The sequence below is a fragment of the Rhinopithecus roxellana genome, chromosome 13, assembly GCF_007565055.1.
Source record: "Rhinopithecus roxellana isolate Shanxi Qingling chromosome 13, ASM756505v1, whole genome shotgun sequence".
In the NCBI taxonomy this organism is placed as follows: Eukaryota; Metazoa; Chordata; class Mammalia; order Primates; family Cercopithecidae; genus Rhinopithecus; species Rhinopithecus roxellana.
Genome location: NC_044561.1, coordinates 30,620,140 through 30,634,720, shown reverse-complemented (window position 1 = coordinate 30,634,720; position 14,581 = coordinate 30,620,140). Strand labels below are relative to the sequence as shown.

Below are 14,581 nucleotides of genomic sequence, written 5' to 3'. Positions count from 1 at the left end.
CAGATTAGCAATTTTTATATAAAGCTTATTTCTTCAATGATTTTTTCAACATTAAATATTGTTGTCTTTAAGGACACTCTTAGAAAACCCTGCATGTAGCATATTGTATGGAATGAACAGGGCTTTTTCCTTTTATTTCCCTTGATATAGTTGCAGATCTTTATGTACTGCAGAGTAGGTAGAAACAATAACAGAAGAAACCTTGATATGGGTTGAATCTTTTTAAAACATAGACTTTATTTGTTAGCACAGCTTCAGGTTTACAGAAAAATTGAGAATACAGTACCGAGTTCACATATACTCCACATCTTCTTTCCCGTTATTATTACATTAGTATGGTACAGTGATAAAATTAATAAACCAGTATCAATAAATTATTATTAAGTAAAGTCAATCTTTATTCAGTGTCCTTGGTTTTTACGTAATGTCATTTTGTCGTTGTTGTCCCAGGATTGCATTCAGGATAGCACGTTACATTTTTCTCACTAAGTCTTCTTATGCTTCTCTTGGCTGTGACAGTTTTTCAGATTTTCCTTGCTTTTCGTGACTTTAATAGTTTTGATCAATATTGGTCAGCTATTATGTAGAATCCTACTCTATTTGAATTTGTCCGATGTTTTCTTATTATTAGAATAGGGCTCTAGGCTTCAGGGAGGGAGACCAGATAGGTAACACACGAATTGCACCACCTGTTATCAAGCATGAATACTATCAGCATAACCTCCCACTGCCGATGCTAACCTGGATCACCTGGCTGTTCTGCTGAGCCAGATTTGCCTATTCTCCCTACTTATTTATTTAATCATTTATCTATATCAGTATGCACTCATGGGAGCATTTCTTTACTTTCCGGCACTATAAGATTCTCCAGAATGATCTCATGTGTCTCCCTTCCCAGTCCTAGAATAATACATTTTTTTTTCCCCAGGAGCCCTGGGTGCCAGGACTGTTCATTATTACTGGGGTATCATTGTTTCTAAGCCCTCTCAGAAGACAGAGCAAGGAAATACACGTGTGTGTATACTAACCCATGTATAGGTTGAGTTTTAATCAATCATTAGATAAAATGGGCGTTTTGCCTTAAGATTGTCTGTGCTCTTTGACTTGTTTAGTGTAAAAAATAATGTTTTAATACTTTTTTGAATCTTTAAAGGGAAATAGTAAGTTGTAGTGAACTGTTAGTTTCCAAATTGATAACTGATGGTAATAATAACAATTACTCATTGGATTTTTGTTAAATAAAAACACACAGGCATAATTCTGATATAAAAATCTACATTATCACACTTCCCTTCAAACACTAATAATTAGAAATTTTAAAGACAGTTGATAGGCTGTTATACAGTTGCTTTATTTTGTATTTTTGCTTTACCTAGCCAGGATACCAGTGAACTAGTAACTAATCAAAAGACAAAACATGACCTAATCTTTCAAATTTAACTGCTCTACTTAACAAATGTGCCAAATAATATTTTTAAAAGCTAAAAGAAAATCTTTTGAAGCTGTGGGAGGTGTTTCTATGAGATTAATTTGTGGCCAGTAGTTTACTTATTATTTAGTCAATATCATTGCTTATTAATTTCAATTTGTGACTAATCTTACCTTAGATTTCATTATGTACTTTAGAAAATTCCTAAGTTTTTAGTAAGAAAAAAGTAAAATATTGTCCAAGTAACCTGGGAAAGTTATTCTAAAGAGTTCAATTTTTTTCAGTAGTTCATAAATAACTGAGATTATAAATTAAATGTTTTTACTTCTTTCCTTTTCTAAATTTTCTTCTCCAGGATTAACTATTTTTCTAATTATTTTATTATTTTAAACAATCAATTTGATTATTTTAAATAAATTAATTGGAAAAACAGTGACAGTGCTGTATAATAAGTAGGGAGTTTCCAATTAGATACAACAACTTGATCTCAGTAGTAAATCAAGATAAGCAACTAATACAATTCATTTAGCTGGAATACATTCCTTTTAATTTGAAGGCTTTTGTTTCACCATGAAAATTTGTCATTTAAAAAATCAGATAAGCATCTTAAAATAAAGAATAGGTTAAATGTTAAATATAGACCTTGAATTTACCACAAATTACATTCCTGGAAAAGATATTGTAAGTCTAATATGAATTTTCAATTTAAAACAATGTTAAAAAGCAAGTCTAGTGGGAAAAAAAAAGAGAAAAAGAAAAGGAAAATGGCCCCAAATCACATTTTATGCTAATAAAATGGTAAACCTTTAGAATAGATTATGTGGTTTTAAGAATATGTTCTAAATAAAAGAGGGTGATCAGTATTAAACATCTAAGTATACTTTCTTAAAGAAAAAGATTTATTAAGCATGCAAAATATCTGGCACCATACTAAGTGTTATTTTTTAATTAATTTTTATTTTTATTTTAAGATCCGGGTACATGGGCAGTATGTGCAGGTTTTCACATACGTAACTGTGTGTCGTGGTAATCTCAAACCTTTAAGAAAATGTTCTGAAATTGGTAATGGCACACTCTGGCTTAGAATGAAGCAGCTGCAGGATGTATGGCCATGTGACTTTGGATGTGTGTGCTGAAATTGCTGTGGTTTTACCGGCCCATGTTTCCTCAGGTGTGCTCTGGGAAGCTTGAGTTGTGTGGGACATTAATAGCTACGATTCAAATAAGGGTCTTCCAATAGTAAATATGTGAAAGACATTGGGTTAAACAAAAGAAACAGAGTGTTTGTTTGTTTGTTTTGCTGCAGAATTTCAAAAAGCCTTTACTATACAAATTTGCCTCATGAATCTCCAAGTAAGAACATTTCCCCAGGCTTACTGGTTCAAATAGGTGATTGTGGAGCACAAAACTCTTACCCTGTTCATTAACAGAGAGAGAGAAAGAGAGAGAGAGACAAAGAGAGAGAGAGAGAGAGAGACAGAGAGAGAGGTAGAGAGAGGGAGGGAGAGAGAGAGAGACAGAGAGGGAGAGAGAGACAGAGAGAGAGACAAGCAGAGAGAGAGACAGAGAAAGAGAGAGACACACAGAGAGAGAGAGACAGAGAGAGAGGGAGAGGGAGAGAGAGAGAGACAGAGAGGGAGAGAGAGGCAGAGAGAGAGAGAGACAAGGAGAGAGAGACAGAGAGAGGGAGAGAGAGAGAGACAGAGAGAGAGAGAGAGAGAAAGAGAGAGACACAGAGAGAGAGAGAGACAGAGAGAGAGGGAGAGAGAGAGAGAGACAGAGGGAGAGGGAGAGAGAGAGAGAGAGACAGAGGGAGAGAGACAGAAAGAGAGAGAGACAGAGAGAGACAGAGAGAGAGAGTGGGAGAGAGAGAGAGAGAGTGGGGGGGGGAGAGAGAGAGACAGAGAGGGAGAGAGAAGGAGAGAGACAGAGAGACACACAGAGAGACAGAGACAGAGAGAGAGAGACAGAGGGGGGAGAGAGAGACAGAGAGGGAGAGAGAGAGGGACGGGGGGATGGGGGGAGAGAGAGAGAGTTATCTTCCTCAGGATCGAAGGTATGCCATGCATTTTACGTATGATATATTTCATCCTTGTGATAAACCATACATTTGTTATTATTTTCTCTTCTATGGATAACAAAACTGAGGGCAACAAATTAAATAATCTTCTCAGTTTCAGTCAGTTAGAAAAAGGCAGCTGGAAATATGAATCCCCTTCTCCCTAAAGTTCTCCATTACTCTTTCTTCTAGTCTAAATAGCTTTTGGAAAATTTTAGAATATGAATGATACTTCCTATGTTATACGGATAATTATCAGTGAAACAATAAAATAGGATTGAGAGATTATCACTACCACTGTCCCCATCAACACTTCCTCTAAACCCTTCCCAGTTAACTGTACACTCTGACAACAGTGTGTTTGCTAGGCATAAGTAAGTAGTAAGGCTTCCTCTCCAACTTGATTGCATTCTTTGAACCCTTTCAAAAGAGAAATTCTGGAGAGTTCACTGATAATAACCATTTTTTCTCTTTGCTAGTTGTCTCACATATAAATCACACTCACTTTTAAGTAATTTAGTTACCCTGAATAACCAAGAACAAGAGTTGATTTCTTATATTCGATTTCCACTTAGTACACACAGTGAAAGGGGAAAGATCTGCTCATTTGCAGAAACATGTTAACATTAGCCAGGCACTCCCCTTTATGTAACACCATCAGATACTTTCTCTCTAGATTTTTCCAGTGTCCATCGGAGTTTTCAAGTTCATGTTAGGACCAGTATAGCGTATACTAAGCTGAAATCAAATATAAGAGAAATGAACTCTTGCTGTTAGTTATTCCAGGTAACTAAATTACTTAAAGTAAGCGTTATTTATTGTTTGAATACACACTTATACTGTGTATACTTGGCATACATACGTCTAAACACAATATGGCATAATTTAATGCAAGGAACTCAAAACCTGAGACCAGAATAGCTAGTTTCAATTTCTGGTGTTTCCACCAGTAATAACCAAACTTTCGCAAAGTCACTATCTCAATGAAAACCAGAAATCACAAACCTTACAAGAAAAGTAGCTGAAGTTGAGGTCTATGCAATGTTAACATTAGGCCCATAAAATCAATATTAAATGAAAAGATGAATGACACAGGTAAAATGGTTAAGGGAAAAGATCTGCTCATTTGCAGAAACATGTTAATATTAGTCAGGCACTCCCTTTTATATCACACTATCAGACACCTTCTCTGTAGATTTTTCCAGTGTCCATTGGAGTTCTCAAGTTCATGTTAGGACCAAGATGATTTTGAAGACATAGGTGCTTCTCTCAGTGACTCTACCTCCAGCCAAAGAGGTCTTCCTAAACACAGGCAACTCTCCTCTGAGTTTCTGAGTTTCTTCTAAGTTTGGCAGCGTGCACCACTCTCCGCACTCTATGCATTTGGAAGCCAGAACTTATTCCAAGTTGACTATGCAATTGATGTAATAAATCAGTGGCAGAACATTAACTAAGAACTCTTCAAGAATAATATTTGAAGATAATTTTAAAGTGTCCACATTGAAAATCTGATGAAAAACGTCAGCAGTATAGATTGCAATTGCCAGAATGCAAACCTCAAGGGACAGATGCTATCCATTTTATTCACTGTTGTACATCCTGCAATTTTATAAGTGTGTCTGGCTCATGCTAGGGAAGTAAGAACTCAAAGAATATTTGTTGAATGAAGAATGAATATTAAAATGATGAAAAAACTAAGTGCCTATAAATAAAGTCATCGGCCTGTACACACTTATGTAAAAATATGAACAAATAAAAATATTACTTGGAACTTTGGGGATCTTTGGGTTAAAATATCCAAAAATGATGTTGCAGCCAAGGTAATGATTGACATAAAATAAATTTGGACTTCTCCAAAGGAAATAAAAGCATGTGAACAATGATATTGTCACTATAGCTTTCCACACTATTCATATAAAACTACACAGTATTTCTATGTTTGTGATGTACTTAACTATCTTTATTTGGTGGTTTGTTGGCAAATTACAGAAATTAGAGTATTTCATCTTCCCTTGTAAAATAGGAAAGGCTGATACCATTACGGCTACTTCACAGATGAAGAGATTTAGGCTCAAGGCTATTAAAGGCCTTACAAAGATACACCAATCAACTGTTAAGTCTCTGTTGAGGAAGAAAATGTAAATAATTAAAAAATAGAAGTAAAAACAAAATAACAACAGTAATACTACAACAAACGTATCCAGATATTACTCAAAGCCCTTTCATATCGAGCTCTTATCAATGACACTGTGAGGTTTGCAGTAGTTTTAATTCAATTTGTCAGATGCAACAGCAATGGCCTGGTAAGACTACATAACCCTCATTTACTCATCGATGTATCTAGTAAATGGTGGAGGTGGGACTCAAACCTATGCTTTCTGACACCAAAACATGCTTCAGAAAGCCTGGCTGCCCACTACTCAATTGTTAATCCTGTTTTTACCGTGACCTCTATAATTGTATGTGTTGAGATGATTCACACAAATATATTATCGATCTTTCTGTAATTCTTATTATAAATATTACACATCTGCCCTAAAATTGCACATGCACTTGAAATGTTTTTTCAATTAGTGGTGGTGGGCCACATCTACCAAGGTTACCTAGATCCTGTTCTAACCATTAGTTATAAGTCAGCTGCCCAATTAAGGAAGATATTTGTGATCGTGAAGCTCACAGACCAACTAATTGTGTATGTCAACTCACTGGTTGTTGATATACACTGGTGTATACAGAGAGGCAGGGATGACCCCAGCAGCTCCACACAATTCCCAGCAGCCAGCTGTATTTCTCTTCTGTGCAAGCTGCTGGGAAACTTCTCGAGTGCAGTAGTAATGTTAAGGGCACCAGTAGCCTACTGGCCTTCTCTGTGTCTTAACTGTTGCACAAGATCATAAACTTTCCAACTGACATTCACAGTGTATGCTCAAATCACGTGTATATGTGAACTCAATGCCCTCTCAAATATTCAGTATGCATGAATTTTATCTTAGCTTTTCTCCTTTTCTCCAAAGCTGAAGCTTAAGCAGACACTTTGACAAGAAAAGTAGACCAGTAATTAATTCATTCAAGCATTTGAGTGCCTTCTCTATATGAGGACCCAGTACTGAGTGCCTAGTGATTTTGCTATACTTCACTTTGAATATTTTAAGTCACTAAAAAACATGCCAGTTCATAATCTAGAGACCCTTTTTTGTGGTTAGTTGATTTCTTAGTTGATCGATCAGTTGCTTGGATGGTTGACAGTTTGTTGGAAAGAAGGATGGGACAGGATATGATAAAGAATACAACTCTCCTCTCTTTTTCCTCACACACACTCATACACACACATACACTTTGGCTTAGTCCCCAACCCCTTTCATGTTAATTTTTTGTATTGAGTATTGCACTTGACTGACACAAGAAAGTCACTGTAGAGAAACAGGTTTCCTCTGAGGTAAAGCTGGTTTCCACAGTGCTAAATTGCTCATTTAAAAGCATGCATTGGTCCTTAGGTGCCTACAGGGCACCAGTGCTCACGTCAGCCACAGATCACTCCAGGCCAGAAGGAGTAACATATTTGTACTGCACATAAACAACACCAGGCCATGCCATGCCATTTTATTTCATGCATTTTGGCTCCCATTTAGAAAAAAGAAAACCTCATTATCTTGTGGCATAGATTTGTAAGGTCAGTGGTTGGTTGTTTTCACTTTGAAAACTACTTTTACATAGATGATTGTGATTGCTTGGAGCTTAGACAAATACTCAGATCTGCAAACAAATATGTCTTAAAGCATCCTTTTCCCTTCTCCTCCTGAGTTCCTTTAGATGTGGGGGATATAGGAAAGGAAAATGCTACCTTATACTTGTCATACAGGGTGGAGGAACAGTGGCTAGCACAGCCATTTCTAGCATCCCTAGATTTGTCTCTTTCAAAAGGTAAAATACACAAGCAAAACCCTAATTAAGTTAATAAGTATTGGAAATTATAACACACACACACACTCGTTACTTACTTTGTATTGTTCAGAACGTTTTTTTTTAACCAGGGTGAGTAGAGTTGATTGCGTTCCCCAGAACCCAGGATGTTAAACCTAGAACTTATCTCAGGTAAAGGATATTTCAGTTATGTATAGTAGTAAGTTTTTTTAAAAAAATAAATACTTTGAATCTGTTTTAGAAAAGACCCTAAACTATCCAATACAATGCACATTAAAATTACCCATAGTCTAGAAAAAAATATGTCTATAGTAAAAGTTAGTATTTGGGATCTGCAACTCAAAGTAGCACATTTCAATTTTTCTTTTAATGGGCATGTTCAGTGATTTAAAAAATAAAACCCACTATATTCTGAATTTTTGTAAAGGGGCTGACTGTAGGTCAGAGCTAGCACATGAGAAATTTCAACTGCTCAGGAAGTGCCACTATGCCGCTGCCTGGCACTGCTCCTGGCATATTCTGTTAGTTCCTGGAAAGGGTGAATTAGAAGTCCTCAGAAATCAGGGCTTCACTCTTGTGGTTGAAAGTGGAAGACAGGAGAAGCTAAGAGACCCATGCGATGTCACAACTTCACCTGTGGCTCCCTCTGTGACTGTGTCTCTAAGAAGCCCGAGGGGTTGGGAAAGGAGGAGGGCAAATGAGATTAAGAGAACAATAACCGGGTTTGGTTTGAAAGGCGAAGAGCTGTGTCAACCCTCAAAGCTCAGAAATTGCCCTATGCAGCCACAGACCAAACCTTGGTGGTGAGTGCTGTACATTTATGGCTGTGAATCCACGTCCCTTCCACTGTCCTTGCCTTTTGTCATCTTTGGGCTGCCCACATTCAGCCTTCCAGTGCCTTTTTTATCTCATTTGAGATCAGAGCCCTGAATCTCCTACGAAGCTACCTGGACTGGGAACTGGATCGTGCTCAGTGGCAGGCAAGCGGGCAGATTAGGGAGCAAGTGGGAAACGTTAAGTGTCTGCTGGCGTTGCTAACTGACCGTCCTTCTCACTCTTCGAATCTTCAGCTTGAAGTCAGAACTCTGCCCCAATCTAGTGGAACCCGTCAGACTTGGCAGACTCCATGTGGAAGAACCCAACTGAGGCATAAAAACTTGGAGGCTCTGGGGTAACAGGCTCTAGAATATTCCCACACCCCTAGTGGTCCATGTATTCTACTCTTGAGATTCGTGCATACTCGCCAGTGCCCAGAGCCCAGAGCCCAGGTTGCCAGGCACCGGGACTGCGGATCTGGACTGACAGACGCCCACCCAGGAGGCTGCGAGAGCTCATGTCTGCACCCAACTCAAGTGGCTGCAGCGGCGCGCGATCCCTTGCCCAGGGTAGGGGTGCCCGTCCCTGCGAATCTGGATCCCCGCACTCTAGCCCGCGTTCCTGGAGCCCAGATTGAAAACCCCGCCAACTGTACCTCCCGGGAAAGCCCGGCACCCTCCAGGAGGGAAGCAGTGACGCGGCTCCCCGTTTGCTGTGTAGCCTCCCGTGCGCACTGACCTCCACCTTCCCTAGCTCCTGCTCCTGCGCCGCCGCGCGCTGCCTCGCCCGGGACCGGCTACACCCGCGTTGGTGCCGCGAGCTACCACGTCTCTCGAGCAGGCAGCCTGGGGCTCACTCACCGATCCTGAGTACTTGCGGGGCGGTCTGAGGGAGGATATAGCAGAGGAAATAGAGGAGTGCCCAGCTGGTGTCCCTGGTCCAGAGCCCGGGCTGGGCGAGGAGTGTGCCGAGCTCCATCTTCCTAGCTTCTTAATTCATGCCGAGATACAGCCGCTGCCGGACGCCCGAGAGATGCACCCAACTTGGGCCGGGTCCCCGCCTCATCCTCTCTGGATGCTCCGGTTCCAAGCACGCTGCGCGCTCCCCACGGAGAGAGCTCTAGGGAACCCGCGTGGGACCGCGGAGCTAGCTGGCAAGGCTGAGCTCGCTCGGGGCTCCTCACTGCTGTCGCTAGCCCATCACGGCTCCTCCTCCTCCTCTTCCATGGGCCGCAGACCGCGGAGGATCAGCACTCTCCGGCTCCGGGAGCCCAGAGACGATCTGAGGAAAGTTGCTGCCCCAATCTGCAGGAACGTTTCCCTCATTCGTCCTCTGGTCAGATGCAAAAGTGGGGGGTAGGCGCAGACAGAGGAGGGGAAAGGGGGAAAGAAGACTAACGAAGAAGGAGAGAGAGTACTGGGTGAGTTGGTGCAGGGGCTCTGAGCAAGCCTGATGAGTTCCAGCAGGTTAACTGGGAGCGGAGCCACGTTCTGGCTTCTCTCAATCTTTGCTTTCCTCCTTCCCTCGCTGGCCCCACCCTTTATTTACTGCCCGCCCCAACCCCACTGATCAAGATACTCGCGCGCGCGCGCGCACACACACACACACACACACACACACACACACACACGCTCTTTTTCTCTCCCTCAACTTTGCGCTCTGCTGCTGGGAAGTCGATCGAGTGTTACATTCTTAAGACAGATCAGATCTAAACTATTGGTCCGAGTAGAGAAAGCCTCTGCTGTCCGCTGTGAGTGGCAGGGAAGCCTCCTTGGTAATGTCCCTGTGCACCTGTTAGGGGGTCTTATAGACAGTCAGGTATGACTCGACCCATCATTTAATGGAAAATCGCCTCCAATATTTTGGAAAATATGGGGGCTGCTGTTTTAACTCTGACAAGGATGAAGAAGAACAGGGGAAGGGGGGAGAGGAATGAGAAAGCTTCAGTACTCCAAGATTATAGTGGCTTCATTCCTATTTGGACCCGAGATAATCTCTTGCAAATTGCTTCCATTTACACGTGCCACTGAGATCGAAGCAGCCTCCAGCGCCGCTGCTTTTCTTCATTTCTTTTAACTGTCAGGTTTGAACACTGAAGGATAGGCTATTTTAGCAATGTAGGTTTGGAGACTATTTCTCTGTAGAACGACAAGGACACTTCCCTAGGGAAATTAGCATTTGATTATGTTGGCTTAATTTCCTTTGAGTTTTGTGGGGAATGTTCTATATAAATGTTTGCTAGTTCTGTATTAACAGCTCTCTTTTTTTAAACTGAGTGTAGATTTTGAAGAACTGACCTAATCCATATGAAAAGTATGTCCACAGTTATATGAGCCTAGAATGGGAAACAATTGCAAAAGGAATCTAATATATCTTAAAGTACATTCGCGCATTCATTCATTTATTCATTCATTATTCAACAAATACCTACTGAGTATCTTGTATGTGGTTTCAGACACTATACTTTTTACTAAAGACCTTATAGCGGGTAAAATGCATGTTCATTCTCCAAAGGAGGTTAGAACTCCACTGTGGAAAGCTAGTCAGTTCATATCGCAAGTAGTAGGCTTGGTTCTGGACACGTTGGGATGAGAGTTAACAAGGCAGAACATATCTGCAGATAAGAAGAGGGGTTGATATGGATTTAGGAATGCATTTTTGCGTGGAAAGATTAAGGAAACCAAGAAGAATTAGGAGCACATGCTGGTTATCTTCAGACATTTGAAGAGCTCTTTGTGTTAAAAGAAAGTAGCCTTATTCAGTGTTAGTTATGTGAGAAGCACTAAGAAAAATAAGATTTTCAGAGGGAAATTGTAGAAGAGTAAATTTTGTCTCACTTGGGGAGCATTTTTAAGACCAGAGAATATCAAACAGCAGCAAGGGTGGGTGTGTTGGCTTACACTGGAGCACTTTGGTGATGTCGAGGAGGGAAGATGACCTAAAGCCAGGAGTTCAAGACCAGCCTGGGAAACATAGCGAGACCCTTCCTGTGCAAATAAAAATTAAGAAAACAGTAGCAAGACCTGCTTCAGAAAAGAGTCAAACTGTTCATTTATTTCTGCGTATTTTTTGAGAGCCCACATTGTGTGAGATATTGTGCCAATCTCTGGAGACACAGAGGGATATGATTTCTGCCACCGTGGAACTCATAGGCATTAAAGTATGATGAGCTTTACAAAATGGTGCTATGGAAGTAAAGAAAAAAAGGAGTCTAACCTCATTTAAGAGTTTGGAAAGGGCTTGTTCAGGAAGTGATGCTTCAAAACACAAAGAATGGGTGGTTTAAAAGGGATTAGTATGCATTTCTTAAAGTGAGAATGAATGTAAATCTGTTAGAGGATTTATCTTTAAATCTAAAGGTCTGTGGTAAGCATTTTTAATCATCTATTTTCTCTGGGTACATTAAAGACCAATACATAGTAGATATTGCATGGCTAAAGTTTGAAGACCCAAGGTCTAGAATAAAGTGAGCTTTTGAACAAACTGGGTTTAAATTCTGGTTTTACCAAGTCTACGTTTTTAGCTTTGGTTAAATTTCTATATCTGCCTGTAGTCCATTGCTGGCGCTTACACATACCTAGTTTTCCCCTTCTCTGGCTCATGAAAGCCTGTACCTTTTCAATTAGTTGGCATCTACCTTTTCAATTAGTTGGAATCATGTGACCATTTTTGGCCAATAAAATATGAGTGGAAGTGCACCACTGCCAGGAGAAAAGGAAGACAGTGAAAACAGATCCTGCCTGGCCCTCCAGGACTCTCTTTCCCTGCCAGAGTAACTCTGAAAGCCACAAGGTCTAGAGGTTAAGATGAAAGCAGCCTCAATGCCTGAGTAATTTTTTATAGGAGTTGCTCTGAATGTTTCTAGAACAGTAACACACTGGTAACAAATCAGTTCTAGCTCGATGTTATGTTTTAATCCACCACAATTTTGAGATGTTTGTTACTGCAGCATAAGCTACTCTATACTAACTAATAAACTCTCTATGACTTGATATCTTCATCTGTAAAATGAGAATAATAAGAACACTACAGGGCCATTGGAAGATTATATGAGCTACTGCATGTGAAGTATTTCCCAAGGTCCTTGTTACTCAGCATATATTAGTTTATTTGTGGTCATTACTTTTCTGGTTAGAGGAATCCGTGCATACATTTCTAGTAGTAATCTGCCCCAGATTGCAGAGACTGAAATATTTTGTTTTTTGGACAAGAAGTCAATAACACTGGTCCAATTAGTTATATGGTAATCATAATTGTTCTGATACTATTTCAAGAGTTTTGCTACTATTTACCTGTATTATCTCTGGTGTATGAGGAAACAGTTCATTTTGATAATTCGAGATATTAGAGCAATTTCCTAAAGGAAGTTTTTTGAAAACTAAATGGCACACTGCAGTTACATTTCTGTATCATCTGTAAAATTCTGTAAAGCTTAAAACTGAATTTTATTTCCTTGTTAAAATGCTTCTCTCCACTGCTCATGTACACAGGCTCATGGTGTTGAGTTACTCATGAGTGATCAGCAGCTGCTGTTAATTTGTTTTGTGCTTTTAAGAAGGACTGTATTTTGTACATATATTCATCCAGTTATTTTTTGCCCAGAATGACTCTGGTAATCACTCTTGATTCACATTTTCTCATAGTGTCCTCTTAAGAATAAACATGTCTAATTGAATGCATGCTGTCTTTTTCCCATTCCCCAAATCTTAAGCTTAAATTGATACACTGTGGTTAATAACAAAACAATACAATGACATGCGGCATTGTGCTTCCTGTGAGAGCTGGTGGCATTACTTAAATACTAATCCATTTTAAATTACTTAATTTTTAGAAGATAACTGGTACAAAGAAAAATAGCTTAGAGTAACCTGGGAAATGCAAATGTTATACAGTCTTTTCAAAATGTTGTGAGCATACCTGAGTATACTTAAAATATTACTCAGGGCACCAAAAACAAAAGATCAAGTGGCTTTTAGAGCCTGCTGGGACTGTGTGGCTGATGTAGGATCAAAATCTTGAGTTCTTGACTACTTTATGCTTTTTTCGCTAGGTGATGTCATGTATTTCTATGATGCTAAATACTACCTTTTAGCCAAAGATTCTCAAATGTCTTTTGCTCAGACCTCCAGATTCATGCAGCCAATTTTAATGACCGTTTCTGAGAGAGTCAGCATCTCACATCCTTGATTCTGTCCCATGTCATTGCCCCACACTGAATCCTCTCCCAAATTTTCTCATTTCAATATGAACATCACCTTCCACCCGGCCATTAAAACTGGAAAATCAGGAGGTCACCCTTCATTTTTTTTCTTACTTCTTCACCTACTCCCATATCAGTTTTTTTTATAATGGCTTTACCTCCATAGCATGTCTTTAGTCGACTTCTCTACACTCCACTGATACCATACTAGCCTGGGGTTTCTCAACCTCAAAACTTTTGATATCTTTGGTTAGAAAATTATATTTTATGAAGGCTGTTGTCCTGTTCATTGTAGGGCTTATAGCAACTTTCCAGGACTCTCTCCACTAGATGTCAGCAGTATCCTCCTCCCAAGGTGTGACAACCAAAAATGTCTGCAGACATTGTCAAATAAATGCCCTCTGATGTACAAAATTACCCCTGATTAAGAGCCATGGCACTGGCCTAAATCACCATGATCTTCCATCTTCCATCTGGTCTATTACAATAAACTCTTAATTGTCTCTCTTCTCTCATTTGCCTCTTTCTATCCATCCTGTCTGTTTGATCTAAATTAGCTCCTCCCATTAGCTGTCTTCACAAGGCCCTTCTTAAATCCCTCCTGGTCATTATTAACTCTCTACTTGCTTTATTTATTTTACTACAAATTCTCTGATAGTGAACTCTTTGTCTGCTCTGCTTGCCTGAAACCTTAGTGTGTAGCACTGTGCCTGGTACTTAGTGGGAGCTTGGTAACTACTCACTGAATGAATAAACGAATGAGTGATGCTCTCTCATAAGACGTACAACCTATAAATTACAGCAGCAGATTTGTAAAATTGAGTTGAATAAGAAGCCTAATTTCTCTTTTAACTTAATTCAAAACACCTACATTGATAGGCTTAATGTTTAGTGTTATCCTGAGTTCATGTCTAGGAAAACCAGAGTATAACTTTACATGTGCTTCTTCAGATTTCGGCAAAATGCCATATAGAGTAGGGGTTTATTTTATAATTTCATTTTCAGCAAGGTAGCTATCATTACACATACCTTAACAATTTTACTGTAATTTCTGTACTAACACCGGTCTATTTGCCAAAGCACTGTGGAAAGCAGCTGCAGTGAAATCTTCAGAAAAAAAAAAAAAACTATCTCAGTTATTTATCCCTTCACATCC

The 14,581-nt window shown here is 39.7% G+C and overlaps 1 protein-coding gene across 7 annotated transcripts in view; it reads right to left on the bottom strand.

Annotated features, from left to right (window-relative positions):
• GRIK1 (glutamate ionotropic receptor kainate type subunit 1) overlaps positions 1 to 9,699 on the bottom strand; it is a 413,796-nt gene extending 404,097 nt beyond the window's left edge. For 6 of the 7 annotated variants that reach the window (XM_030914237.1, XM_010364918.2, XM_010364921.2 and 3 more), the window contains exon 1: positions 9,086 to 9,698. In XM_030914237.1, the coding sequence (XP_030770097.1) occupies positions 9,086 to 9,203 (118 nt within the window). In that variant the 5' untranslated portion in view covers positions 9,204 to 9,698. Of the gene's footprint in view, positions 1 to 9,085 lie in introns of all 7 variants that reach the window. The other variant, XM_010364919.2, reaches the window with a different exon arrangement.
• Between the last annotated feature and the right edge of the window lie 4,882 nt (positions 9,700 to 14,581).